The 26,425-nt window shown below is 40.4% G+C and overlaps 2 protein-coding genes across 3 annotated transcripts in view; one reads left to right on the top strand and one right to left on the bottom strand.

Annotated features, from left to right (window-relative positions):
- Positions 1-1,697, top strand: part of BMP6 (bone morphogenetic protein 6) — an 85,794-nt gene extending 84,097 nt beyond the window's left edge. Inside the window, exon 7 of the mRNA XM_010708455.3 lies at positions 57-1,697. Within this exon, the coding sequence (XP_010706757.3) occupies positions 57-206 (150 nt within the window). The 3' untranslated portion in view covers positions 207-1,697. The remainder of the gene's footprint in view (positions 1-56) is intronic.
- Positions 1,378-21,836, bottom strand: TXNDC5 (thioredoxin domain containing 5). 2 transcript variants are annotated; one of them, XM_085220253.1, is made up of 10 exons: positions 21,558-21,836; positions 17,080-17,229; positions 15,933-16,038; positions 15,168-15,264; positions 13,241-13,356; positions 11,185-11,271; positions 9,386-9,526; positions 6,918-7,003; positions 3,643-3,772; positions 1,378-3,085 (listed from the first exon to the last, which is right to left on the bottom strand). In XM_085220253.1, the coding sequence occupies exons 1-10, from the start codon at positions 21,764-21,766 to the stop codon at positions 2,963-2,965; spliced, it is 1,245 nt and encodes a 414-aa protein (XP_085076379.1). In that variant the 5' UTR covers positions 21,767-21,836; the 3' UTR covers positions 1,378-2,962. The 2 variants fall into 2 exon arrangements, with proteins under 2 accessions (XP_085076379.1, XP_085076380.1); XM_085220254.1 differs by having other exon boundaries at positions 6,918-7,000.
- Positions 21,837-26,425: the final 4,589 nt, after the last annotated feature.

The raw sequence follows: 26,425 nt of genomic DNA, 5'->3' as shown, positions 1-26,425 counted from the left end.
AGTTTGTAAGTGAGTGAGTTACCATCATATCAATTATGTTTTCTTTTCAACAACAGGTTCATCTTATGAATCCTGATTACGTTCCCAAACCATGCTGTGCACCTACCAAACTAAATGCCATATCAGTTCTTTATTTTGATGATAATTCTAATGTAATCTTGAAGAAATACAGGAATATGGTAGTAAGAGCCTGTGGATGTCACTGACAAACAGTCTTCATGTGGACTCTGTGATTCTACCATGAACTTCCATACTACCTTCCATACTTCCATGAACTACCTGACAGTGGAAAAAAAAAAAAAAAAAAAAGTTGATGAATCACCTTTCAAAACACCATTTATGTGCCTTGTGCGAGGAAAGGGCTTGTGGAACCACATGGTGTGGTGTGAGCAAAGAGCTGGAATTCTTAAAATGCGACCCTAAGCTGCAGTGGCTGCTCAGCTCTGCAACTGGAGCTCGCAAAGCAGCAATATGCCCGCACACGTGCTTACTTGGCTGGGATGGTCTTAATCTCACCTAGCAGCTTGGCCTTATCAGTTGCTTGGATGTGTGCTACAGTTTAAGCAGATGGACATCCAACACCCAAAACCAGTGAGTTTTTTTGAGGGGAGAGGGTCGCTAAAGAAAGCATTGTTACTACATCAGACTTAGTATATACCATGTGTACAATAGCAATATGAAATTTCTAAGAGTAGGAATTGCCTTTTGTCTATAAGGATCAGCTGTTACACCTCTCCTGTTAGTCTTCTCTGAAACTTGTCATGATAGTATGCATTGTGCCAAAGCAAATCTTTTGGGTCCCTTGGTCTCTGAGCACAGTTTAATCTGATGCTATAAGAGTAAGATGGCTTGGCTGCACCCTGTGTTAGAAATACTAGATGAACTTACATCGTGGCTGATCTTTCCTGATCAGTGTTTGACTGTGAGTAGTGTAACTTCACATATTTGTTCTTACATGACTTCCTTCCACTCCCTGAGTGGAGCTGCCTCATCTTACTACCATTTGCCCAGGAAGGAAGTCTGGACACTTCTCCAGCTGTAACTCAGACGTAAAAGTTTAGGGGCCATTCATTCTCTAGTTGGACAATTTATTTACAGGAAGACAAAATGTCAGCAACTTACTTATTCAAATATTTGGCCAACCTTTCCCCTTCAACTCACGCAACTAACAAACTGGTATAAAGGATACATTCACACGGTAGCCACGGTTTGTCTAGCAGAAGCTAACAGCAAATTGTTTTGATCAATATTAAACTTGTATTAAATGCACTTACCTCTTGATTCTTGCATTTAAAAGGCTTCTTGTAAATACAAGCTATAATTTATTGCACTTTTCACTGTATATTCATTGTGCTGTATCATTTATAGAAAGACTGCTTTTTAAAAAAGTTTTTATTTAGAAAAATCTCAGTGTAAACAATTGTATCACTTCGATTTTATACAAGAAACTCATGAGATTGTGCTTCACTAGAAAGTTGTTAAAAACATGATAATAAAGGCTTCCTTTAAGGCAGAAGTACGTACATTGATCTAACACATCTGCCAGTACAACACTTAGCTTCCATTGTGGATTTTTCACCCTTGCACATTTTTAAATTGAACAGAACCACAAGGTTCTTGACAGACAGTGAAGTGAAGTACCAGGAGCTACCCACTGATTTCAAAGTTCATTACTGTTTTGCTTTTTTTTTTTTTTTTTAAATGAAAACAAACCTACTCCATATGATGGATAAAATCAGCATTTTGACAGATTAGTCAAATTAGCCTGTAGTTTGTCATACTCATTCCATGAGTTTCTGTGCACACACACGGGATGGCAGAATTCAGTCCTTGGTTTGCTGCTGTCATTGTACTGTGACAGTACCTGCAGTGTACATTCTTTGGCTTTCAACTGTCAAACATGGAGCATCTTATGCACCAAAGAATAGATCCGTATCATAATTGAAGGCAACAGGGAGTGCTTGGGCCTAACATTCAAACTTAGCAACACTTACACCTGGAAAAAAGGTTAAGGCTCAAATAGAGTGGGGAACTATTTTAGATAACTGTCGAACAGAATGGAAAAATTACTTATATTGTACTACTTGTTCTCCAAGTGCTCTGACTAAAGAGCAGGTCAACACAAAGTCTGGATTCAGGTGAAGGTAGGAAATGCATGTAATCAGCTGTGAGGTGTAACTGATCATTTAATATTAACGAAGTTGCTATAATAGAGCCAGTTTGCTTTGACTCTATATAAGTAGAGCATAGTTACTCCTCTGGATGTAAAAAGAAGGAGTCTACAACAAAAAACATCCACCTGACACGTACACTATGGCATCAGTAATGTTCAGGCACATGTTACAGTACCATTGCTTTCATTATGGCTGACCTCTCATGCAGAGAGGATTAACAGGAAACAGCTCATGGTGGCCTGGTATCTTCCAAATGTGTGTTTTCAGCCTCCTGTGACTTTTCATTTCTTAACCAACAGCCATATTAAGACAAACAGGTTGGAAGTACCATCGTAGAGGCAGTAGTTATTTAATACAGCTGCAGCTTTTAGCTTTCTAGCAATAGTGTGCAGTTTGGAAGGATTACTTTTTTTAACCAAATCTAACCTGAAGACAAAAATATTCTGCTGGTGCCCTTAATTTGATTTTCTTAATATATTTTAGTCTCAATGGAATCCATTTACACTTGATTGCGGGAATGCAGAAATGTAGCAATACTACTGATACTGAAAATATTCTCCGTTTGCACAGTAACTACTTGTTAGTTTTCCTTCACAAGTAGGGTAACTTTAACACACACAGAGGGAAGATACCAATGTTCAGTACATTCCATTTCCTAAAAACAAACCAGTAAACAAAAAAGCCCCAATTCCCACCCACCCCCCAACATACTATTTGAAAATTAGCAATGCCTTAAATCCCTCAACTACCGTACAGAGACAGCCAGGGACAGAGCATTGAGACTTTTATTACAATTCATCCCTTGCCTGACGCAAAACAAAGCTATGCAGTGATTCCAGATCTCTCGTTCCGTTGTGTTCACTGACTTTCTTTCCACCTCGGAAAAGCAGAAGCGTAGGATATCCACGTACCTTCAAAAGACACACACACAAACAAAACTTGTTACTGATTTCTAGACTCACTGGTATTAGTATCTGACTCTGAAAAGCTACCAAACCACTCTAAACAAATAAGTCAATTTAAAACTGCAATTTCTAAAAATTGTTAAGTGGGAAAATACATGGTACTCTAGGCTCTTCCATCAGCAACTTGAATGCCAGCTTTATCTTCCATTGTGTGGCCACCAGATCCACAAGCCAACCTTTATTTTCTAGGAAGAGAACATTTCAGTGGCTGAAGAAACCACAAGACTGGTGGTTTCACAGAGGGCTGCTGCTTCTCAAAGCAGGGACTCCTTCACCTTTTTCCAGTAATGAGAATGACCAAGTCTGAGGAGCAAACTATCAATGAAAGAAACCGTGCCATCAGGTGCATTTCTGAGCTACATTTTTGTTTGTTTTTGCTAATGAAGAACACGGTTGTGCTGTCACCAGGCACCCACAACACAGTAACCAGCTGGGCTGCATGCTGGAGCTTCTAGCTTTGGTACACAATACTATCCAGTTCATTACAGCTCTTTCACACTTACAGAAAATCTGTTGCAGACGTTACGTTCTACAGTGCAGTCTACTTCTGCTATTTTGACATCAGTCAAACCTGGAAATTGCTCTTTGGCAAGGCTCTCCCAAGTCGGAGCCAAGTTCTTACAGTGACCACACCTAGAAACAAAGAAAGAGATTTGTTTAGCAGATACACCTTCCCGTTTATCTCTGTCTTACTGCAATATCTGCAAGTTTAACAAGCTGCCTTTCCTATCCCCTAATGATTTAGGCCTCCAACTCCCTTGCACTGTTATGTCAGTCAAATGAGCTACAGAAACAGAAGTGAATGGTATCCTCTAAGTACAACACTGAGGTAGTTTTCACTCTCTTCTTCTGGAATGGTATTCTGGTTGTCAGCACTTCACAGAGGAAAACAAAACCAAATAAAGATGAGTACAGAGAATTTTTAAATGAAAAACACAGTCACGTAGATATGAATGTGTTTTGAACAAGATAAAGAATGTTTGCACTACTAATTAAGCTTTTCAAACAATGAATTAATTAATAATAGTTCATCAGGTAGTATATGCCATTTATGTTTAGTTTAAATGGCCTGAGTTTAATTACCTAAATGAGATTTTGATTTCCCTACTGAATTTCCTCCAGTTCCTAATTGCCTCCTTGAGTAAAGTAGCAACTCCTGGTGATGGAAATTCAATTTTAATAGACACCTTTCTCAGCACAGATTCTCTGAGATACACACTGAGTTGAATGCACTTTTCCATTTAGAGTGCATAAACTTTCTGGGAAAAACTTTACTTTGAAGTTTAATACTATCACTCTGCTTTCAGATACAGCCACAGTGGAGTGGTGTGGCAGTCAATAAGTTTCACTTAGCAGAAGGAATATCAGACCCTATTCTGATTTGCATTACATATAGAATAGTTCCAGTAACATCATCAATATAAAAAGCCTATTTCAACTTTATTCCCCTTACGTTCTGGGACAAGGGTATATATTCCCTCTGTAGTAACATGAGAATGCAGTCCACAGGGTACACACTGAAGGACTAGTGTCAGAAGAAAAAAAATGATGTTGTAAAATGGCAGGAATTATAGTAAAGTATTAATGTTGTTGATAGTTTGAACAGGGCTTGGCCAAGTTAATAAACCGAACTTCTTATTGCTTTCAAAAAGAACTCCCAAAGTGCTTCAGACTTTAAGGCTGTGCTCATTCTATTCTAACCAGCTGCACCTTAATTGGGTAATTAGAACAGCCCTTTAATTGCCCCGAAGCTACATCAGGGCATTCACAAAAACAATGAAAGATATCTCTGCTAAAGTTCACTTAACACAAACCTACATACGTTTAAACCACCTTGTTAATGTACAACAGTATAAAAGCACTGCACAAAACTATGCACAAAACCTAACAGAAACAGGATGATTTTTATGCTTATTATGCAAGTTAGCATGAATATTTATCCAAAACTAACTGAAGGACACAACTAGCAAGCAATATAATAGTGTTTGCTGAGCCCAGTGAAAGTTAATTCACTTGGAAGAGAAAAAGGTGATTTATAGTCAGTGCACTGTAACTGTATACATAAGCATGACTTTGAGAGCTAAAACTGGATATCAGCTACATAAATATAAGCAGTATTTTCCTAAATGGTGGCTTCCTGAACTTTACAGCCAGGGAGAGCATACTGATTAAGAACATGATTCTTTCCAGCAACACCCCATCAGATTATCACAAGTTGGCTAAATTGCCATGCTATTAGGAAAATGTAAATCTAAATTCTCAGTTGTTTTTAGTTATCTGTGATTTTTCCATAAGATTCTCAGATGGCCAATTCCTACATCTGCCAACAAGCTCTAGGTTCCAACTAGAATCTTTCTACTTTGTGCACAGGTGTCAACTGAATACTGAATTGAACAATGAGTTCTGCTGGTGGCATAGCAGAATGGGCACAGAATCAATCTCAGTCTCCCACAGTGCACAGAAAGGATAAAGGAAGTGAAGAGAGAGCAGTAAACAGAGCAAACGTGAAGGTGTGTGGAGTGGGGGCTGTTTCTTAACACAGTGGTGTCAGATACATTCCCACATCCAAAAGCAGATCTAGACATAAAACAGGCAGCAAATCACACTGCAGTAAAAAGAGTGACAACGCTGGAAAAAACTGCATCATTTAGACTATACAGAAGTGAAAGTTTTCCTAGTACTTCTTTCTTACAATCAGAAACACAGTCACACCTACTGGCAAAGTTAAGAAGCAATATTTTGATACTCCTGAGTACATCTTAAAATAGGTTGCATTTGCCTGTGTTGCTTTGCAATAGTTATGATCTACTGCCACAAATAAAAGATCTTTCTATATCCCTCGTGGGATGGCAGGTCTGAAATCAGAGATGCATTATCTTTCACACAGTGAAATTCAACTTAATTTTCTTCTGTCCTCCCACACGAGGTTTCTTCTTCTTCATCATCCAGGAAATGGATGAGAAAGATAGCAAACAAATTTCCTGAAATTCCATCAGATATATATAGGATGAAGTCCAAAAACCAGAGAGACAAACTTAAATAATTCTTTTAGTCTCAGAAAGGAAAATATTCTGTGCTTTTGTATCACTAGGGTCTTATCCCAGTTTGAATGCTAGACTCTGTTGGATATGCTAGAAATGGCAGAGGCCAGATAGGAAGGACATCATTACTTTTTTTCCCCAATGCTTTCAACTCAGCGTGCACCTACACCAAAATCTGCATCAATCATTTCTACCACAGGTTGCTGTAAGAATATATTACACAGAGCATTTAATAAAGGGTTAAAGTTGTCACTTGTGCCAATTAGTTTTCTAATCAGATATTTGAAGAGTGGCAGCCCATTATCCAAAGCTCTACAGTCTGTACCAATTTTCAGGTGCTCAAGTAACGCTTCCCAGAGAGGCTGGTTGTGGCACAGAGATCCCAATGGCTGGCATGTTCTCCTTTCTCAACCAGCACTGCCGACAGCCTTCCTTCAGCTTACCCTAATCAAGGCATAGGAGCAAGCTAAGCCTGTGAAGAAAGCTTTGCTCTCCTTGTTACCTGACATTAGCTGCAGGTAAAGCCTCTCTGTCAGCCTTTCCACAGAGAGGAATCCCAGGAAAGCTAAAAGAGACCAAATCTTTGGCTGCAACTCTTGCCAAGGCATTCATTTTTCAGTTAATTGGCACTTTAGATTGAGACAACAAATGCAGTACTACAGAGGAACTCAAAGGCCTACAACAACTAATGCACAAATTAAAATAATAACTCTGAAAAGGAGATACAAACTACTTACCATGGAGCATAGAATTTAATAAAGGTGATTCCCCTAGCAATGGTTTCATCAAAGTCTTTTTCAGAGAGAGAAAGCACTGTAGCCTGCTAAAAAAGGAAAGTAAAATCATTGTTGTATGTTTAACACTGGCCAAATGAGCATTTAGCTACCTGAGAGGGAAACCTCAAACTGGGAAAGACAGCATTACTGATGGTATGAACAAGATTAAAAGCAATATACTTCACATTTACCCCTTAGCTGCTATCCATCCTTAGAGAGATCCGTATCTGAAGAAATAAAACATGCCCATTTTCAGGGGACTTTACTGACAGGCAAACTTATATCTGCTCAAAAAAAAAAAAAATAAATAAATCACCTTCACTTCAACAGGCTGTCATGCAAGCCTTTCAAGAACAATGATTTGAGCAGTTGGCATAAAACCTGTGATGGCTGATGGAGAGTTTGTTCCATGAGGAACTTATGGCATACTAGAATTGTCCTGCCAGCTGATCTCCTTCTGCTATATCCCTGTGTTGCAAACACAGGGAAAGCTGTTACCAGAAACACATATCTGGCTGCCAGGAGAACATCACCACATCACACTCACATGGATACCATGAAGAATTTTTCCTCCTGATAACATCAGAAGCAATGGCACAGGAGAGAAGGGAGGACTGCACACTGCTTAAAGACAGCCTCACACATTGTATGAGAGCACAGAACCATAACTAACTGGATTTTTGTGTGACACCTTTACAGATGGGAGGGATTCAAAATAAATAAATGAGTGAATCTCATGCCTATAAAGGTTTCAAATTCAAATGAAAGCAAAACAAACACAAGAGTGCAGCTGCCAGGATTATCAATTCTGCAGTGGAGGTTTTATGAAGAGAAGCCAAAAAGAGACTTGAATGCAGACAATGACAGCAGCTGTGTTGGTCATTCTGCCTTAACACATCTGGATCATTTTTGAGTAATTTGGGTAAGTGTGGCTGCTCTGAAGCCTGACAGATATAAAAGTTCAACTTTTGTGAAATGACTGACATGTAGTACGTCCATATAAGATAAGAACCCACACAGGGTTGGAACACAATACTGGAACACAGATTTGGAGTCAGAACTCATGGCTTTTGCTGTCTGTGGTACCAGCTGTGGCTGCTAATCACAGTCAGTGCTTTCCGGCTACACGGGCTAGAATCCTGTAGACTCATGAGAAGAAAATCAGAACCAAGGTGTTTGAAGGTGAACAACCAAGAAATTGTGGCAATACTGGGTTGAGATGTAAACTTGCAAAGAAAAAAGTTTAGTTCTACACCGTATCTACTATTATTTAGCAAAAAAACCCTGCCTCCCCATAGTCTTTTCCCTTTTGCATGTGCAGTGGTGCAGTCAAGGTGTAAGTGGGAATTTGCATCATATGTAGTTTATGTTATTTCTCTAAAAATAGAAAGTGAAGACTAATTACTTTCTGCATTGTACTAACACCAGCTTGTTAATACCTCATACCTAAATATGAGGTCAATTTAAAAAGTTGAGAAAGATGAAAATTGCATCTAACATCACTATTTGGAAGCCACCTTATGAAAGATGAGCAACCCAACTGGAAGAAGCCAAATAGGAAGGGTAATATTCTCTTGTGAGAAGCTGCATATAAGCTGTATTTGCATTAATAATATAAACATTTTTAATTATGTAAGTATGATGTACATCACAAAGGAGAGTAAATCACCATCCCTTACTTTTTGGGCAGAGTTGTGTTTTCCATGTTTGCTAACACAGAACGCTTAAAAATTATCCCTAATTATTCTATCATACCAATTTTATGTTCAGCTGCAAGAAAAATGGCAGATGAAATGCAGAAGTGATGAAAAAAGACAGAGAATTACATGACGTGAAGCACAGCTATGCAAAGATGAAGATATTCCTGACAGTCCTTGGCAATATTCATAAACTCTCCAGCTGCTACAACCAGGATTAAGCCTCAAAACCCAAGGAGTTTTATTGCCACAGTGCACACTGCCCTAAGACATTTAGATCAACCTTCAATGTCTTTGCTTGTTTGCTGTTTCTGCAGATAGTCTGTAAGAATGGAAATTTGGCTTTTTTTCAATGGCTCACCACTGTATGCCATCTCCTTGGGTTAAAGTAAGAATCTTGCAAGTGACATAGTATGCTGTCACACACATGGAGGTGCCAGCAGTTCAGCACACCAAAAAAGACCACACTTACAACACTGTCTAAATCACTTACTGCAACCATTAAAATAAAAGGAGGTAGTTGTTCATTACATTCTCTAACTCAGGTTAGTAAAGTATCAGTAAGATTTATGGTTCAATTCCCCTCGCTAATTGCTGAAAAGAAAATTAAGAAAATACTTGGCCCAGCTCACATCTAGAAATTGTGGGTCTAACAGAGAGAGAAACACATGGAAAACTTGGACAGGCTGCTGAAACTCTGTTAATACAGTAGCAGAGTGCAGGAGCACCTACCTCAGTCTGGGTGGGTTCTGCAGGTGGCTGTGGAGCTTCTGTGGGTTTACTTGCTGGTGGTTCTTTCCCAGAGCTCTGTAGTTGGGCATCCACATACTCCTTCAAGGAATCAAAGTCCCTCTTCCCTTTGTACTGGTCACCCTACAATTATCAAATAGCTTGTGTGAGTGTGTGTGAGCAGTTTAGCTAGCACAGGTGTAGGTCGCTCCAAAAGTAACGTCTCCTATTTGTTCCCATGGAAATGATAACAGCTACGAAGAGCACAATAATACCATTTGATACAGCAACTTCCCAGTTCCAAAACAATGACTATTAGCTCTGCATTTTCACCAGCGATGAACAAGAGCCTGCATGCCATGCTCATAAAAATCTGCACCAACGGTGGTGACCCACTGGCACTGCTGCCACTGCTGAAAAGCCCTACCCACCAGCTCACTGTGCTACCTTGTTCATATCCATTATAGCAGGACAGGGTCAATCCACATTCATTCCTCACAGGGCTTCTGCTACCTCTAACCAATATGGGTGTTGTGATGCCAGTCAGTTATGACAGAATGGGTGACAGCATTATGGACAACAATGCTGGACGGCTGAACCAGCAGCCCTCCTCTTCCCCCATGTTACTGAACAGTACAACAGTGGCTAGAAGGACTTCCAGGAATCTCTGTGTTACATTATTGGAAAGTTGCTGTTTTTGTGGGTTTTTTTACTGTTAAATATATTGTATCAGCTCACAAATAAACACGTGATTATGATGGCAGAAAGTCACCAGGGAATATCAACACTGCCAGTGGAGACAGGCCAGTTTAATGTCAAGAGAAATACATTGTTCAGACAAATGGCTGAGATTCATATTGACCAAATACAATAGCAATGATCTGAGTTCTTTCACTGCACCCTTTATTCACTGCAACTTAAACTTCAATAATTATGGAAAAAAAAAAAGTCTGGCTTTTGAGAAAAAACACAGCTAACTTTTCAACGCTGAGCCATTACAGTTCTGGCAAGTTATCTTGCCCTTTGTAGCCATGTTAAAAATAAAACAGTTGGAAAATCATGCTGGAGCAACGGCAGAACATTTCCTGTTCTTCAAACTAAATCCATGAACAGACCAAATTCTTGCTAACTGAAAATGCTTCTAGCCTTGGGTGTGCCATTTTGTCCAATTCGAGCTCTCTTTCAGTTACACGTGATAAGCAACACTACAATTCACAGCACGTTTGCTGCTGCTCACGCATGCAGCATTAAAACATGCAGTATATAAATATTTTACTTTCCCCAGACTTCAGAACATGGTATCTCTGAATTTCTACAAGGGAAACATCAGCTGGGTGCACAAGACTCTCATTCACAGAGTCTGTATGAAGATTTCTATGAAGGAAAATGTTCATTCTCAGACATCACTCATTAGACTGGCATCACTTACAGATAAGAACCCTTTGATATATATTATAAAAATTGAATATATTTTTATTATTTCTATTTCATTTAGTGTTCTATAGGAGGTAGAGTCTTAAGATAAAGAGAGAATTCCTCTCACATTAGCACACTTCAAGATACTGCTTTCAGATTTATGAACACCGTTCAGTTGTTTGCAAAAAACACTGAGCAAAACGTTTTAACTTTTACCTGTGGATCAAATATCTCTCTTCTAGTACTGGTTTAAACCTGCAACATCTTTTGTGTCACAATTGGACTCTCATATACAACCATTTGATCTTTTTTCCCAGGATCCAAGCGTAGTCCATGTATTATTCAGGAAAAAACAGCCTGATCTTTTGCTGAGCTTGCAGACTCACCTTTTCACCATTCCTAAACCAGAGGAGTGTAGGATAGCCACGAACTTGATTTTCAGAGCAGACCTCATAATGCTGGGTACAGTCAACCTACGTTTTGAAAAAGAAAATTATAAACCATTCAGTGTGTAAAATAAACACACAATAAGTATTAGAGCCTCCGTCATATTCAAAAATCCCAGAAAAATACATGAACAGTCAATACATAGCTTGGCAAAAGCCAGTGCCAAGTATTTTCTTGAGAACAGTTATTTCAGCCTTCCAAATAGTGTTTTGGTTGTGTCATTGGGAGGCGATGTGTGTTTTTGCTTTTATTTCAAGAGGAACAACAGAGGGAGGGAGGGAGGGAGGGATGGATAAAAAGGAGAAGAAACAGCAGCAAAGAACAATGGGAACATAAGTATTCTAGTTAAATACTGGAATACTAACATGCAAGAGCTTTTAAAAAATGGATAAGCCAATATATCTTCACCTAAAAGTAAGACTACTCTTTGAAATCAGAAGATATGTCAACAGCTAGGAAGTTAACTTGACTCCAAAGGAAATTCCAAGTGCGTAGCACCATTCAATTCTAATTTGTCATAAACCAATCTAATAAAGTTACCTGCTCATAATCTTTTCTGAAGCAAAGCAAACAGATAACTTAGGCACTTAAGTCTTTGCTCTACACTCGGATTTTGAATTTTACATTAGAAATACTTTGATCCAGATGACTGAAGATCAATCTAAACATTAAACACAACCATGCCAGCAGATAGCATTGCTGCTAAGACACTATTTCCCCACATTACACAAAGGTCATGGTTGAATCTTCTTAGAAACAGCTGTATTTCCTGTTTAATTACAGAACCTACAATCTTAGCCAACACATTTCAAACAGTTTCATAATGTATACAGTTAAACAAAACTGACTAAGCATGGAGACAAATCTCGGTGGCTTCATTAGAGAGCAAATATCAGTAACGGACAACTGTGAACACAACAGACAACTGAATATGACTTCTGAAAATTTTTGGTTTATACTCTTCTGGATAACAGAATGGTAACTTCAAGAAGATAGTTAAGCTAAGCAATGATTTTATCAGGCACTCCACGTTCTCAAAAGTTAATCAGCATTTACAAATGTGGCGCAAAGGGTATCAAAGCAACATTAGTTGCCTACTTTATTCTCAGAGGGGAGTGTATTTTATATCAACTTGGTCTCAAAAGTAGATACATGTCTTCTCTAGAGTTTAACCATGCTGATCTGCTCTCTGCATCTGTGGCATATCTGAATTAGCAATTATCAAAGCATTTCATAGGGAAAAAAAAAGTGAAGTTCATCACCCCTAGTAACAGCTGAAAATACTATGAGAGCAGAGACATGAGATTGCTGGTTTCTTGTCTCTCTGCAGGACAGACAGCACTGCTAAGTGTCATGGAAGCTTTCAGACCAGTGAGCCTATCTGAAAGCTTAAGGATATGGAAATTGAGCCCTGTCAGCTTTCCATTAGTGACAAATACAGGGAGATTCACATCATTAGTGACCTGAACTTAGGTATGGGTCAGCAAATAAAGCCAGTAACTAGAATTGCCAGACCACCTCCATACCTCTGCACAGAAGTCACTCCATGTACAAATATCAAACTCCCATGGTAAATACACCACAGAATCTGGTTATCATCCCTAAGGGAAATAGTAAAGCAGGACAAGGTATCAGTTTTTAGGGTGGGAGACCCCCTGAAAACTTTAGAATGCTCAATGGGGATAAACAGGAAAAATTTTAAAAGTATTTAGACTTATTCCCAAATCTCTCTGAAACACAGGGAGGATTATGTAATGTTTCTAATAAGTTCTTGCTTAAAATTAGGGAGTCCTGTTAATTGTAACTAAACAACCATCTCTTCCAACATAAAGTAGAATACTGAATGTGCGAGAAGAAAATAACCACCATAAAATTAAAATAGGAACTATGAATATGAAGAGAATTTAAAAGCTATTATTTGCAAATCACAGGTAGTTGATTGAAACACCTGTATGCACAAAACAGCTTCAAATTAAGAAAAGGTACATCACCTACCTTGCCAATCTTTACAGTTTCTGAATGTTCAAAGGCTAGAGCCAGCTGTTCCCAAGTTGGGGCCAAAGCCTTGCAGTGACCACACCAAGGGGCAAAGAATTTGATGAAGTGATTACCTTTGAAGTCAAAGAAAAAGATTTAACTCTTTTGGAATTAATTTGGCTGCCATTAAAGGCTAGGCATTAATCTCTGTCTGCAAATTTATCATGGTATTTCCTGGGTTAAAGATAGGAAACACTGTGAATAAAAAGCCATGGCAGAATATTTCAGCAATTAGGTTTTCAAAACTGTATGCAGTCCCTCAGTGTTGCCAATTTCCCTGAAGATCCAAGCAGCTTTACAACCTCAAGCCAACAAATGAAGCATTAGAACTACTACTAAACCTAACAGTTTTCTAGAATATCTAATTCTACTATGTCGATCACTTGCCTTATTACAGAGTAGAAAGAACCAAGGCATGTGTATTTATAACAGCATAAAGCAAAGTATAAATTAGACTTCAACTTACAAATTTCTAGGCAAACACCACTGCTCTGTGTCCATGAGCTGCCTAAATAATTTTCTTCATCTTGCAATTCTCTCTGTTTCTACTTTGCAAAAACTGCTGCCTTTGTAGAATTTCATGGCATTTTACAGAGAGGAGAGTCTCTCTACTGCCTCACACTAATATATTGTTTAAAATTATTATCCTAATTGCAGATTACCAGAATATGTAATATCCTTTAATTAGAATTACTATTAATTCAAGTTGCTGCCTGCTTTTGCACACATCAAAGCAATGCTCTCTTAATACAAAATAAAAATGAATTTAATTAAACCAAAAAAAAAAAACCAACGTAATTTGGAGGGGAAAAAAAAAAGTGATTGTGGGAAAACTTTTTTAAACAGAATTACAATCCTTTGAGAACCACTGTGGGGGCTAGAATTTCTAGAATTTCTGGTTTTGGGGGTTGTTCACAGAAGGAGGTCAGACTAGAGATACCACAAAAATCACTAGGAAATGTAAGCTGCGAAAGTACTTTAGTCTTAACTTGCTTATTCTGCATCAGGAATACCTTCAAAATGATTGACTAGCTCTGCTTTGATCAAGTAAAGACCATACTGAAATTTCTCATGAATTAATTAAGAACATACAATCAAAAGCAGCTATTCTGTATCATTTACTCTGTGATACTCTCTCCTCTGATTGAAAGAAAATAAATGTATCTTTTAAGCCCTAGAGCACAAAAAAGGTAGACAGATAGTATTTTTAAGAACCAAAGTCAACCTTCCAAGTGGAACTCCTAAGCCTTCAGCTAAATTTAAGCACTCTTGAAGTCAAGAGAGGACAACAGCTTTACTGTTCATGAAATGATGATCATAAAGCTGCTCGACTATCAGATATCACCATGAGAATACCTCCTCCAATGGTTTATGAAAGCCAATGGATACATCTTAAAACATTCATGCACACACTAAACTTAACACTGACAGAACCCACTCAAACTGTTTAATGCTTAGTGTTTTCCTGATGGCTGAATGAAGAATCTACTGTCATTTCCATGTAATTCTCTGATAAGGCACACATACAGGGAAATCTGCTGCAGAAAATCCTCCTTTACATTTAACACGTTTCTAATTAATTAATTGGTTTCTTCAGGAAGCTTTAGTGTCTGTTTCATTCATGTTATCACATGGGCACAGACAGTTAATTTAATCTGGCCTTAACTCTACTGTCTTCTGGTTGGAGTGCTGTTCTTTTGGTGTGCAAAGTGTAAGTAAATAAACTACAGCATTTTTACACAGCATGTAGATTCATCCTCTTTACTGAGGCATTACTGGAAAATTAACTGGGAAGGAGGTACATTAAGAACTAATATTTCTGCTTCCCACTTCCCACTAGGCAAGTCTCTGTAAACAAGTATCTCATGCTTATGAAAGAGGTTACCTTCTGCTATGTGTGTCTTGAAATTGTCTGCTGAGAGTTCATACATTCCCTGCTTACGTTCGGGGGCTTTTGGTGGTTCCACAGTAGATTCTGAATCCTATTCAAGAGGGAAGTACATTTCATGAATTAGTTAAGCATTTAATGTAAACTTATTAAAAATATCACTGTTTGTGTATAATCATTTTTTAATTGTGCTCAGCATGTAGTTTTATCTTGATTAGCAACAGCAATTAAAAATGTAGTTTTAGGCAAGGCTTGTCTAATACATGTAAGTGCTAACCCAATGGTTCTCCTAGAGATGATATTAGTTCAACTTATTTAACCAATTAGTTTAATCCCTTTCTGTACACTACAACATTATCAGCTAATAAGCAAGCTAAAGATAGCATCCCACATTGTTAAGAGGAAATTATGCAATTTATCCTGTATTACAGACAAGTCACTTTTCTTACTCCAGAGATATTATAGCCTAAAGGTGTTAAATGAATCGACATAAAGAATTCAATCTTCAAATATCAAAATGCTAAACACTAAAAACTGCACTATGTACTTCCTGTAGTTTTAAATTCAGGAACAAAAGGTAGCTCATAGAATAATAATAAAATCTGATATCCTAACTTATGTGGAAGCTGCTCCACATCGTTTTCTCACCTGACTTTTATTCTCAGGAGCAGATTTTCTGCCAGAGAGTGAAACCTAACCTATAGATAGAACAGCAAGTCTGCAGAAGGAAATATTTCCTTTTCCTATTCCATTTCCACTTACAGATGGTTCCCCATTTAGTTTTTCCAACATCCAGTTTTCCAGTGTCTGGAAGTCTCTAGGGCCTTGGTATTTCAGAGGTTCTTGTCCTGGCTTAAGCAGCTTTAAACTAAAGGATTAAAATGTAGAAAAGAGTGAGGTAAAAATTTACACATGTGAAACATTCCAAGGAAGTTAAGACGCTTTATTAATTCACAGCAATTCAGCTCAGGCTGCAGCAACAGCTCTCTTGATTATTCCCAATTACTCATTTCAACATCACACACCTCCCTCAACTTGAAGGATAACTTCTAGAACTTAAGACGTTTTTTTCATTCCCATATCAATTTTTACAGGGGATTTAATAAAGGCCAGTTTTTCTTTTTTCCTTTACATGTTTTTCTTTCTCTTCTCATTCCGCAAGTTGTAAAGAAATGAACATATGAAAGTGATGAAAAACAACACAATACAAGTGATACTACATATCTCAAGACAATAGATAACCATTCAAATCTTCCTTAATCAGAGTCTCTGCCATTCTTTCTATTTTTGTAAGGAACGGTGCCACAACATAAACTATACAAATATACAAGTGCAACCAGTGTTTGTTTCTGGGGATACTAAAATAAAGTTGTAAAATTCATTGTTTCTTGGTATTTCTAGTGGAACTAAGCCACAGACTGCCCTTAAGGACAATTCCTATTTCAATGAGGACGTCGCTATTTATAACTCTCAGCTTCTAATCAGTGGCACTCATCTGGGTCAAAGCAAGTATAGCCACGGGTGGATGTCATGTTCAGTCTGTTGCTGAGGTCAGCAGCAACACCAGACAAAGAAAGCCCAGGGAAGGAAACTGAAAAGCATGGGCTGTGGAAGGTGCTTGAAAACAGGGTACTGTGAGAGAGAGGAGGACAATTCTGGACTTTATTTAAATAAACAGTCATCTCCAAGACATAACACAGTTTCTTTGGAAGAAAGAAGAGTAAGAGTAGCATATATCACATCATACTTGGCAAGACAGTAAAAGGATTAAATGGAATATAAGAGATTCACAGGGCTACAGAGAAAACTACCAAAACACAGAGCTTAGAAGTTAGCTTCAACAAGTTGGCAGAAGATCATGGAAAACTAAAACAGAATGACACAGGACCAGACCTCCTTCTATACTTACGTAGGGTATCCTCGGACGCCAAATTCAGAGCACAGAGGAGTGTCTGTAGTACAATCCACTTTAACAACATAGACCTGTGGGTTTTCCATGTTGTTGTATTTATCTCCCAGCTCATTCCAAGTTGGCTGGAGACGCTGGCAATGTCCACACCTGCAACAGAATGAACAAAATATTTCCTTACAGTTGTTCTCTTTAGAAGGGAATGAATCCTTGGAAAAGCCATACGCAAAATAATCAGAGATGTTGATACATTTAAAAATAACTAAGCTGGACATCTTCCATACTCAAACACTGCTACAGTAAGTAACAGTGAATAGTACCGTGTATCGTGTGACAACATTGCAAATGCCTTCCTTGTAAAAACCATCAAAGAAAGCCTATTGAGCACCTTCTGAACCTAGAGATGCTATTAAGAAAAGAGTCTGCATTTTCCAGCTGCCCAGAATTAAAATCACACGAGGCTGACCAGCTTTCTATACTCTCCAACATTTGAAAATACTGTGTCTTTTATGCAGCAGGAAAGAAGTCTTTCCAGAAGGATTTCCATTTCTCTTTAATGGCTGCTTTTGCCAATCCTTCCGTACATCTAGAAATACACAACTGGATCAACCAAAAAACTTTTTGACCAGTATGAAAGCTGGTTTTGCCCTTGACATGACCTAGAAGGTCTACTTTTTAACAATTAAAACAGCATTAGGATGTCAGAGGAAATTGTTTCTTATTCCCTTCCGATCTTCCATTTAAAACAATTTCACTCACACAACTGGCTTTGAGCCCACTCATAGAAAACCTGCATAGATTCACACCTTTCCAGCTTCTCTGATTCAATAAGACAAAAAAACCTCACCATCTTTTAATCTTGATAAGAACCTGCTGCAGTTGGTCACACTGGGGGGGCATATATTCCCACCACATAGAGGAATATAACCTCATTCTGAATTATAATGGTGAAGGAATCCAATGTGCTATTACTAAACTTAAATAATTCTTAAATATTTAATTTCAGACTGAACACTCTCAATTCTTCATGAATGGAGCTCCAAGAGGATGACTTGGGATTCTCAGTGAATACTGGTGCTCAATAACTGGGAATGGAAATCTGTGAAAGGAAATCTCAAGTAATTCACACTTTTTTTTTTTTTAAAGTACACAATAGAACTACCTTATTCATATTTAACACCGTGATCTCTGCTCTATACAGTTCACCATTCCCTTCCTTCTTCAGATTATATGAGCTGAAATTGAAAATAAAGCAAGAAAAAGGCCCACATCTGAATCAGAAACAAACTAGTAAGTTATTCTCGGCTTTCATAAAAATTCAGCTTATATTTAAAGAAAAAAAGGCAAGACTGTCCCTGAAATACTTCCTTCTAGAATGCCTAAGACATAACTGGACACTATATAAAAACTGAGAATTCAAAACCAAAGACAGCAAGCCTGTATAACATTATGCATCTCTCATAGTCCCATGCACCTACACTGTTATCAGAGGAACTGGAAGAGAAGAGCAGCCAACAAGGATGGTAGAGAGCAATCAACAAGCAGCTCTGCCTTTCCTTCCCTACATAATCTCTGTTTATAAAGATAAATCAACATGCAAAAGAGATGCTATAGAAAAGATTCAGATTGCTGAGAACAAAACAAAACAAAAATCCTTCTTGTACACTACTAACATCAAGACATAAGGAGAGAACTTTTTTTTGTAAAAGTCTGCAGATAGGTTGCTCATTTGAACTCTAAGCAATGTGGGCCCCAAGTGCTTGTGCCTGGACATTATTTTGCTGTGGCAGTATCTAGGGAATACCATGCATGCTGCTTTACCTCACACTGATAGATCAATGCTCCTCTTACAGTATCAGTGCTTCTCCCCTGGAAGACTTGATTGTGGTCTTCCTAGGCTAGGAGTGGCTAGTGAGGAACAAAGACATTTTTGGATGTCACCAATACATCCACAGTTCTGTACTTAGCTAGGGTAACTCCAAGCAAGACATGATGCAAATCATCACCTAACTTAAAAACACCCACAACCCTAGGTTAGGTATAATGGTGCAAGCATCTTAGCACCAGCCCCCTCTGGACAAAAGAGTCCAGCCAAGATCAATTCCAGTCAAGAGATTTCACACAACAAACTCTGGCAATCCATCATGCTAATGCTTCAGTTCAGTGGACTTCTAGAACATGCTAAAAGACATAGTGGTCAAAATAAAGCAATTAAACTGCTCATATGAGAGTCCTTCCAACTAAGGAATTGGGAAACTTCCCTTTTTTGTAAGCACACAACTGGCTAGGCCAAAATCTTACGCTATTTAGTATCATTGAGAGTCAAACCTGTTCAAACGTAGATACCAAGGAAGACAAGCTGATGATCAAAAATCTGATGGCAAATGACCTTTTTATTTTATGTATTTGTTTGTATTGGCCCACAGTACTTGAAGCAAATGTGAGAACTTATTGGTACTGCTGCTGTAAGAATAGGAAGAGGGAGGCCCATGGCAATGTTTGTTTGAAGAATTCTGCAGAAGAGGTTGGTCCTGTCTATCTCAACTTATTGTCAGCCTTCATTAACTAACATTACCAGCATCTGTAACAATTCGAAAGAAAATTCAACTGAACATTGTAGAGTTTGCTAGGCTTCTCCCTCACTAAGTAAAAGGAGCAGTGTCAAAATGCCTGCATCAGTGAGAAGCACAAGGAGATTAGCACATTAGAACCAACTAGCAGTATGGCTGTAGGTTCTAATAGAAGAGTCTACAATCTATTCTGGGGCTGTTAGACTGCCATCTGATATTACCAATGATAAAACTACTAGTGTATATAAGCATCTCACTCAAGCATCTGTTCCCCTCGCTTCCCCTTGAACATAAAACCTGGACCTGTTGCTGCCTGTCAGGAGCCAGAAGTCCAGACAAAGGACCTGGAGTTGAGACCCAGGAATTTGGATTAGGCACGTTAAGTGCGAGAGTAACGTTCAGAGAAGCTGGAGCAAGTTTGGGAAAGAACACAGCTTCCTCACACGCATGCTGTGCAGAAATCATCAACCCTCCCAAGGGCACAGAGTGGTCCGAGTTTGCAAGGCCAGAGCTCTATCTGATGCACAGTGAAGATGTGAAGCATATGCTGGACTCTGCAATGGCCTTTTTTGCACAGGGTCTCCTATAACTGTGATCCAAGACAAAAATCCATATGGCTTCAGAGATGCCTGTGAAACAGTCAGTTGAAGCTTGAAGAGATGCAAATATTACCTCCTGAGCACTTCTGCTCTGCACAGGAATTTCTTTGACCTTACTCTCAAAGATCCTTCACCAGCAAGTTGGGCTTCCTCCGTTTTGTAACTTTCAGAGAGCAAAGGAAAATATCTGCTCTTTCAAGCTTTTACTTAACGACTCTGTATGTCATAAACAAGTTGATGGCAGTAACAAAAAAAACAACAAAGTAATTCTTCATTTTTTAAAGGAAATACTTTTCTAGCTTTGATTTCAGAGTATCATGATATACATATGCCTCAATGGCACTAGGTACCAGAAGTCTTCAGTAGGCATGTTTCGGTCCAAAGCTAAGGCATCATTCCATTATCTCAACCTAAGAAAACTTGGGAAGGAAAAAAAGCAACCCTGACAACAAAACTTGCAATAACACTACTGGATAAGTCAGAGATGGATAAAAAAAGGAGAGAGTGAAGCAGGAAAGCAGAATAAGAGCAACAACTGGAGAGGCCCAGAGATGAGAAGTACTGTCCCACTGACTGCTGTAATGCCCATCCAAGTCCTGTTCTCAGACTCTACCTGACTATTCTCGTCTCAAACATGCCAGTCTAGAACAAGCACCTAGTAAATATCTTGCAGATGTGGGAGCTCCCCAGCTCTGCTACCACTACCTGTGGCCTTAGGGACTTCCATTTATATTGCTTGGAGGCTTTCATTTCTATTACTTTTGCAGCAAACTTATCCTCACATTTGCAACAGCAAAGAGGACTAAACTTCTTCAAGAAAGTATCTACAAGGCCGGGGACTAAACTTCTTCAAGAAAGTATCTACAAGGCCGGGGACGCGGGGACGTGAAAGTCAGCAAAGCCTCCATTTCGTTAGTACAACAAAAGCCCTCGGTCTGCGTGCAAAGCTGCTGCAGGCTCCCTGCACGGGCTCCCCGTCCCATCGCCCTGAAGGGCTGCTCCGCGCCATCCCCATCCACCCCAGGTGCCTCCCCTCGGCGGAGGGTCCCATTTTAGGGCCGGAGGTTTCGGGCGCGGCGATTCGCACCAAGCTTCACCTCGTCCCCGGCCCGGCCCTCCGCGGCCGCCATTCACCACGCGTGCCGCCCCTGGCCCGGCGGAAGGCGCACGGAGCGACCCCGCGGCCTCCCCGGCCCGGCCGCCTCCCGGCGCCACGTCAACGGGGGAAGAGGCGGGCTGGGAGACGCCGCGCAGGGCCAGGCCGAGCCGAGCCGAGCCGTGCCGGCCCTCCCGGCGCTCCGATACCCACCACGGGGCGAAGAACATGACGAAGTGCGGGGCGGCGGCGGCGCCGTGCCGCAGCATCTCGGCGCTGTAGAGGTGCCGCGCGTGCGGGTCCGCCTCCGGCTCCGCGCTCGGCTCCGGCTCGGCCCGCACAGACCTTCCGCAAAGCACGGGACCGAGCGCGGCCCAGGCGAGCAGGCGGCACCAGGCCGGGCCGGAGCGCAGCGAAGCCATGGCAGCGACGAGGCAGCGAGCGGCGAAAAGCCCCGGGCGGCCGCCGCCTCCCTCCCTGTCCGCCCGCCGCCTCCCTCCCTGTCCGCCCGCCGCCGGCCCCGCCCTCTGTGCTGCCCGCCCCGCAACCCTTCGCTCCGGCACCGGGCTGCGTGGGGAAATCAAGTGGGTAAAAAGGGACGCGTTCGCGAGGGCCGACGCTAGAGCACACAGGAATCGCAGAGAGGGCTAAAAATGAAAGCTACGCCTAATTTTATTTCAAACGTTCAAACTAGCTTTGAAAGATACGGCGTCTTCCAAAAATCATTGTAAGTGAAGCGATTGCAAAATACTGGTACTATATTTACCACCAAGCTTGAAAAACAAGCCAGCTGGGATAGTCCAGCGCTGTACAGATTAACCTGTACCAGATTAAGTACAAATCTAGTAACTTTCTCTTCAAACAAGTTTATCTTCCCTTATTTCCGTACTAACCAACTTCAGTGACTGAATAATCATTAATTTGAAAAGGAAAAAAGAAAAAGGAGAAATGTAGATTATCCCTCCTCTTTAGCATATGAAAAAGTACCAACAAAACCCCGTAAGCAAAAATAGCAATATAGAGAGGGTGAGAATGAGTAATTCTAAGTCTTTGAAGAGCCGTGTCCCGATACCAACAGGTGAGCTCTCCAACCACACACACAGCACCTTCTCAAGTTATTTTTCATGCGAGGGTATTTTTGTTGTTCCACTCTGTACTTCTAGCACATTTAGAAATAGACTTTTTCATTAAATTAAGCGTTTCTATGACCTTAATTAAATAATAGGTTACTGAAAAGCCATTTTAAAATCATTTTTAATAAATTTGTAAATCCCCCGCAGTGCAGTAAGATATAGATCACATAAAAATGACAGAAATAAATACAGTATTACTTTCAGATGTAGTAGAAATAGAAGTGCGGTTCACAATTCCCAGGGTGAGCAGGGGAACTGAGGCAGGTCACAGCTGAGCTCTCTTTAATCAGCAAGAAGTGCTGCTAGGTCAGAACTGCCAATAAGAATTAATCTGCCTTTACAATTACCTCATTCCTCTCTGTAAAATGCTAATAAAATTAATATTGATAATGTAAATCAGTGTTTCCAGCTTGCTGATTTAGAAGTTGATTAAAATCAAATTGCTCTACCTGTCCCCCTCGCTCCAGCCCTCTGCTCCCTCTGCCTCTGGAGCTGATGAACTTTATTTTCAGCTCTTGTCCTCCTTCCATTAACTGCATTAGTACCGTGGCAGAGCTGGGGGAGGATAGCAGCTGCAGTTTTGTAGTTCTTCATAGGTCCCCCACAGAGGTCTCACCCATCCCAAACCGTAATCACATCCCATCACGCAAGGTAAAGGTGTGCCAGATCAGCATGAATAAGACTTCAGCCAGTCAACAACATCCGTTTCTCTCTCCGTTTTTGCCATCTCCTTGCTGCATCACCTCTGAAGGCAGCACACAGTACCACCTCACCTCTTGCTCCTCCAGCCCCCACCTCCTGTGCTTCAGGCATTCTCCAAGGATAATCCATTAGCTGCAAGTTACTGACACCCGGGAGCTGTTCTTCACAGACATGATCCCACCATGGAGCAGCTGAGCCGGCAGGACCTGGGAGAAGGGTCCTAAAGACAGAATGATAGAACCACAGAATGGCCTGGGTTGGAAGGGACCCCAAGGATCATGAGTCTACAACCCCCCTGCCACAAGCAGGGCCACCAACCTCCCCTTTTAATACTAGACCAGACAAAGAGTTGCCAGTAGCTGTTACCTCTTCTTAGGGAGAGATTAGCAGCAAGGTTATGCTTGCTGCAATTGCTCCTTGCTCATCAGCAGTTAGCAGTGTCTAATCTTTGGATGCAAACAGTTATTGCTGGCTCTGACTCTCATAGCCTCCTATAAGCCCTGCACATGCACCTCAGTCCCAATCTCCTAACGTTTTCTCACACCTGGAAACACAACTCATAGAATATCCTTCAGTGGTACGTGGAGACAGGACAAGGGGAAACGGACATAAGCTGCAGCATAGGAAGTTTTGCACGAATGTGCGTAAGAACTTCTTCACGGTGAGGGTGACGGAGCACTGGAACAGGCTGCCCAGGGAGGTTGTGGAGTCTCCTTCTCTGGAGATATTCAAGTCTCGCCTGGACGCCTACCTGTGCGACCTGGTGTAGGGAACCTGCTTTGGCAGGGGGGTTGGTCTCGATGATCTCTAGAGGTCCTTTCCAACCCCTACAATTCTGTGATTCTGTGATTCTGTGATCCTGAGTTAGAAGGAGTCCCCCAGCGTCACTGAATCCATCTTCTGGCTTTGCAGTGGACCACCTAAAATCCAAACCGTGTCTGATAGCATTGTGCAAATGCTTCCTGAACTCCAGCAGCCTGTTCCATACCTACTGCCCTCTGGTGAAAAACCATTTCCTAACCCCCAGCTGCCCCTCCCCTGACACAGCTCCATGCTGTTCCCTCAGGCCCCGTCGCTGTCACACAGAGTGGAGCTCAGCGCTGCCTCTCCGCACCCTGTGAGGAGCTGCAGCCGCCATCAGGCCTCCCCTCAGCTCTGCTCTAGGGAATTCACTTTGCGATCTCTGTAGGCTGCACGATGTGCAGAGGAGCAGTCCTTATACAGCTCACTCCTGCCTGCTGCTTTGCCCTGCAGAGGTAGCACGCTACCAACAAGTTATTTATCCACATGTGGAGGTTGGCCAGGAGGGCCTTGGTGGGCAGCATGTAGTCAGAGAGAATGTACATGGCATAGAAGTGGAACCTGGGCCTGGAAAGGAGCTCAGAAGTCACAGGAATTGGTCCTTGTAACACCATCCTATGAGCCTGTTTCTTAGCTTGATTTTAAGATGACTGAAAGATTTTTGCCTACGCTACTCTGAAAGTTAATTCCTTGCCTAGGATTACGAACATTTTTCAAAGGCAGCCTTTATTTATTGTTGACTTGTACCAGATCATTCCTATGCCAACATTGGCTATTAGACAAAATACTCTTTGCCTCTCACTGATAGTGTCTGGAAGTAGAGATGGCATCCTTTCTCAGCTTTCTTTCTGCTAGACTAAACAAGCCAATATCTCCCACACATTCACAAATACTGTCCCAGAGATCTTCTGCACAAACCAGACCAGCAAATAAAGAATAAACCATCCTTTCTTCCATTCCATGCTTTGTAACACCTGTACATCTTAGTCTCCTTATCCCTGATGTTAAATGTATCCCTAAAATGTGATTAGTATCTTATCTAAGAATTCGTCTATCTTGCAGATGTTTCCCCTTCCATTCGTGTCACAGACAACTAGTTCCATGTTACGGTCGTCACATAAAAAGATGATGTTATGTATGCATCCACTTTATGTGTGTTTTTCGTTTGTTTTGGTTTGGTATGTTTTATTTTAATGTATTTTCTTGCTGGCAACCTAAGCAACCTAGAGCAAGTGACTGGCTTGCTTGCCAGAGTCCAGAAATAGGTGCTCTGCAAACCAAAGTTTGATTCACTCATATGTGTGGCACACTTTTTCCTGTTCTGTGTTACTCAGTATAGATTTTTTTACACCTAATGTAGAGTTCTCCCCTTATTTGCAGGTGGGACAAAATGACCCCTTAGAAGCAGTATTGTTGATCTATTTTTCTTACACTTCTTCTTCGTCACATCAATTTTCTCCAATTTCAAGGACTTTGATACTACCACGCTTGTTTTTTTTTAAGATCTTCCTGTTTCTGCAGTACATTTTACAATAGGAACTGAAGTTGTGTGAGCAGGGAATACTCTGTGTTGAGAAATAGTGAGGGAAAACAAGAATCTGCCTGAGACCCACAGGAAAGAAATGCCATAGGTGTCACCAGGTCCAGTTAATGAGTCATTTGAGCAGGAAAAGCTGAGCCTCAGGGTTTAAGATCTGCATTGGCCTAGCTTAGATTTGCTGCCTTCTGTTATTTGGAAAGGTTTTAATTTCTTTTTTTTTCTTTTTTTTTTTTTTTAATGAAAATGACATATACAAAGTTCTTTGTTATACTCAGCTTTAAAGGAAATAAAAGTCACTTTATAGAGCCTCTCTGACTCCTCAAAAACAGTCCTGTTCAATTCCTTCAGACAAAAATATGGCTCCGTGTTTTTTTGCCTAAACCAAGATACTTTTTCTGGCATTTCTCCTCTTTTATTTTTTTTTTCTTTTATTCTTCTTTCCTCTTTCTGTTGTGGGAAGTGTTCTAAAACTATTGGAGTTTTTTTCCTCCCAATCACAGTGGAAGACTAGACTGAATTTCCTTGATGTAGTGCTTCTTCACAGCAATTGGCAGCAGTGGACAGTATTACAGCACAGCTGATTTCAAGATATCAGGGAACACCTAGAAAATCAGAGCAGCTTTTACTACACGTTGTACAGCTTAATAGCATACAAAATAAAGAGAAAAGTCAGTTTCAGTGTAGGCTACCAAACTGCACTGAGTCAGTGCACTGCTGCCATTTAATTTCACCTGTGACCTCCGTGATTTACAGCAAACACAAGTTATTTTAGTGTGTCATCATATCTCAGGTGTTTCACTTAATTGCCACATAAATGTCATTTTCTAATTTACATTCCACTGTTAATTCTATCTATGATCCACACGAGAAAAGAAAAAGCCAAACTCATCTGTGCAACCCCCTAA

The sequence above is a fragment of the Meleagris gallopavo genome, chromosome 3, assembly GCF_905368555.1.
Source record: "Meleagris gallopavo chromosome 3, MGAL_WU_HG_1.1, whole genome shotgun sequence".
In the NCBI taxonomy this organism is placed as follows: Eukaryota; Metazoa; Chordata; class Aves; order Galliformes; family Phasianidae; genus Meleagris; species Meleagris gallopavo.
The sequence above is the reverse complement of the archived record's forward strand: the minus strand, read 5'-3'. Positions and strand labels throughout refer to the sequence as shown.

Excerpts from the sequence above, each read along its gene's own strand:
- TXNDC5 (XM_085220253.1), bottom strand. The coding sequence starts at position 21,766 with ATGGCTTCGCTGCGCTCCGGCCCGGCCTGGTGCCGCCTGCTCGCCTGG. Across the intron at positions 16,039-17,079 it reads GGCGTCCGAGGATACCCTAC|TTTAAAGCTGCTTAAGCCAG; the intron begins GTAAGTATAGAA and ends TTAATCCTTTAG. Across the intron at positions 3,773-6,917 it reads ATTAAATTCTATGCTCCATG|GTGTGGTCACTGTAAGAACT; the intron begins GTAAGTAGTTTG and ends CTTTGTTTCTAG.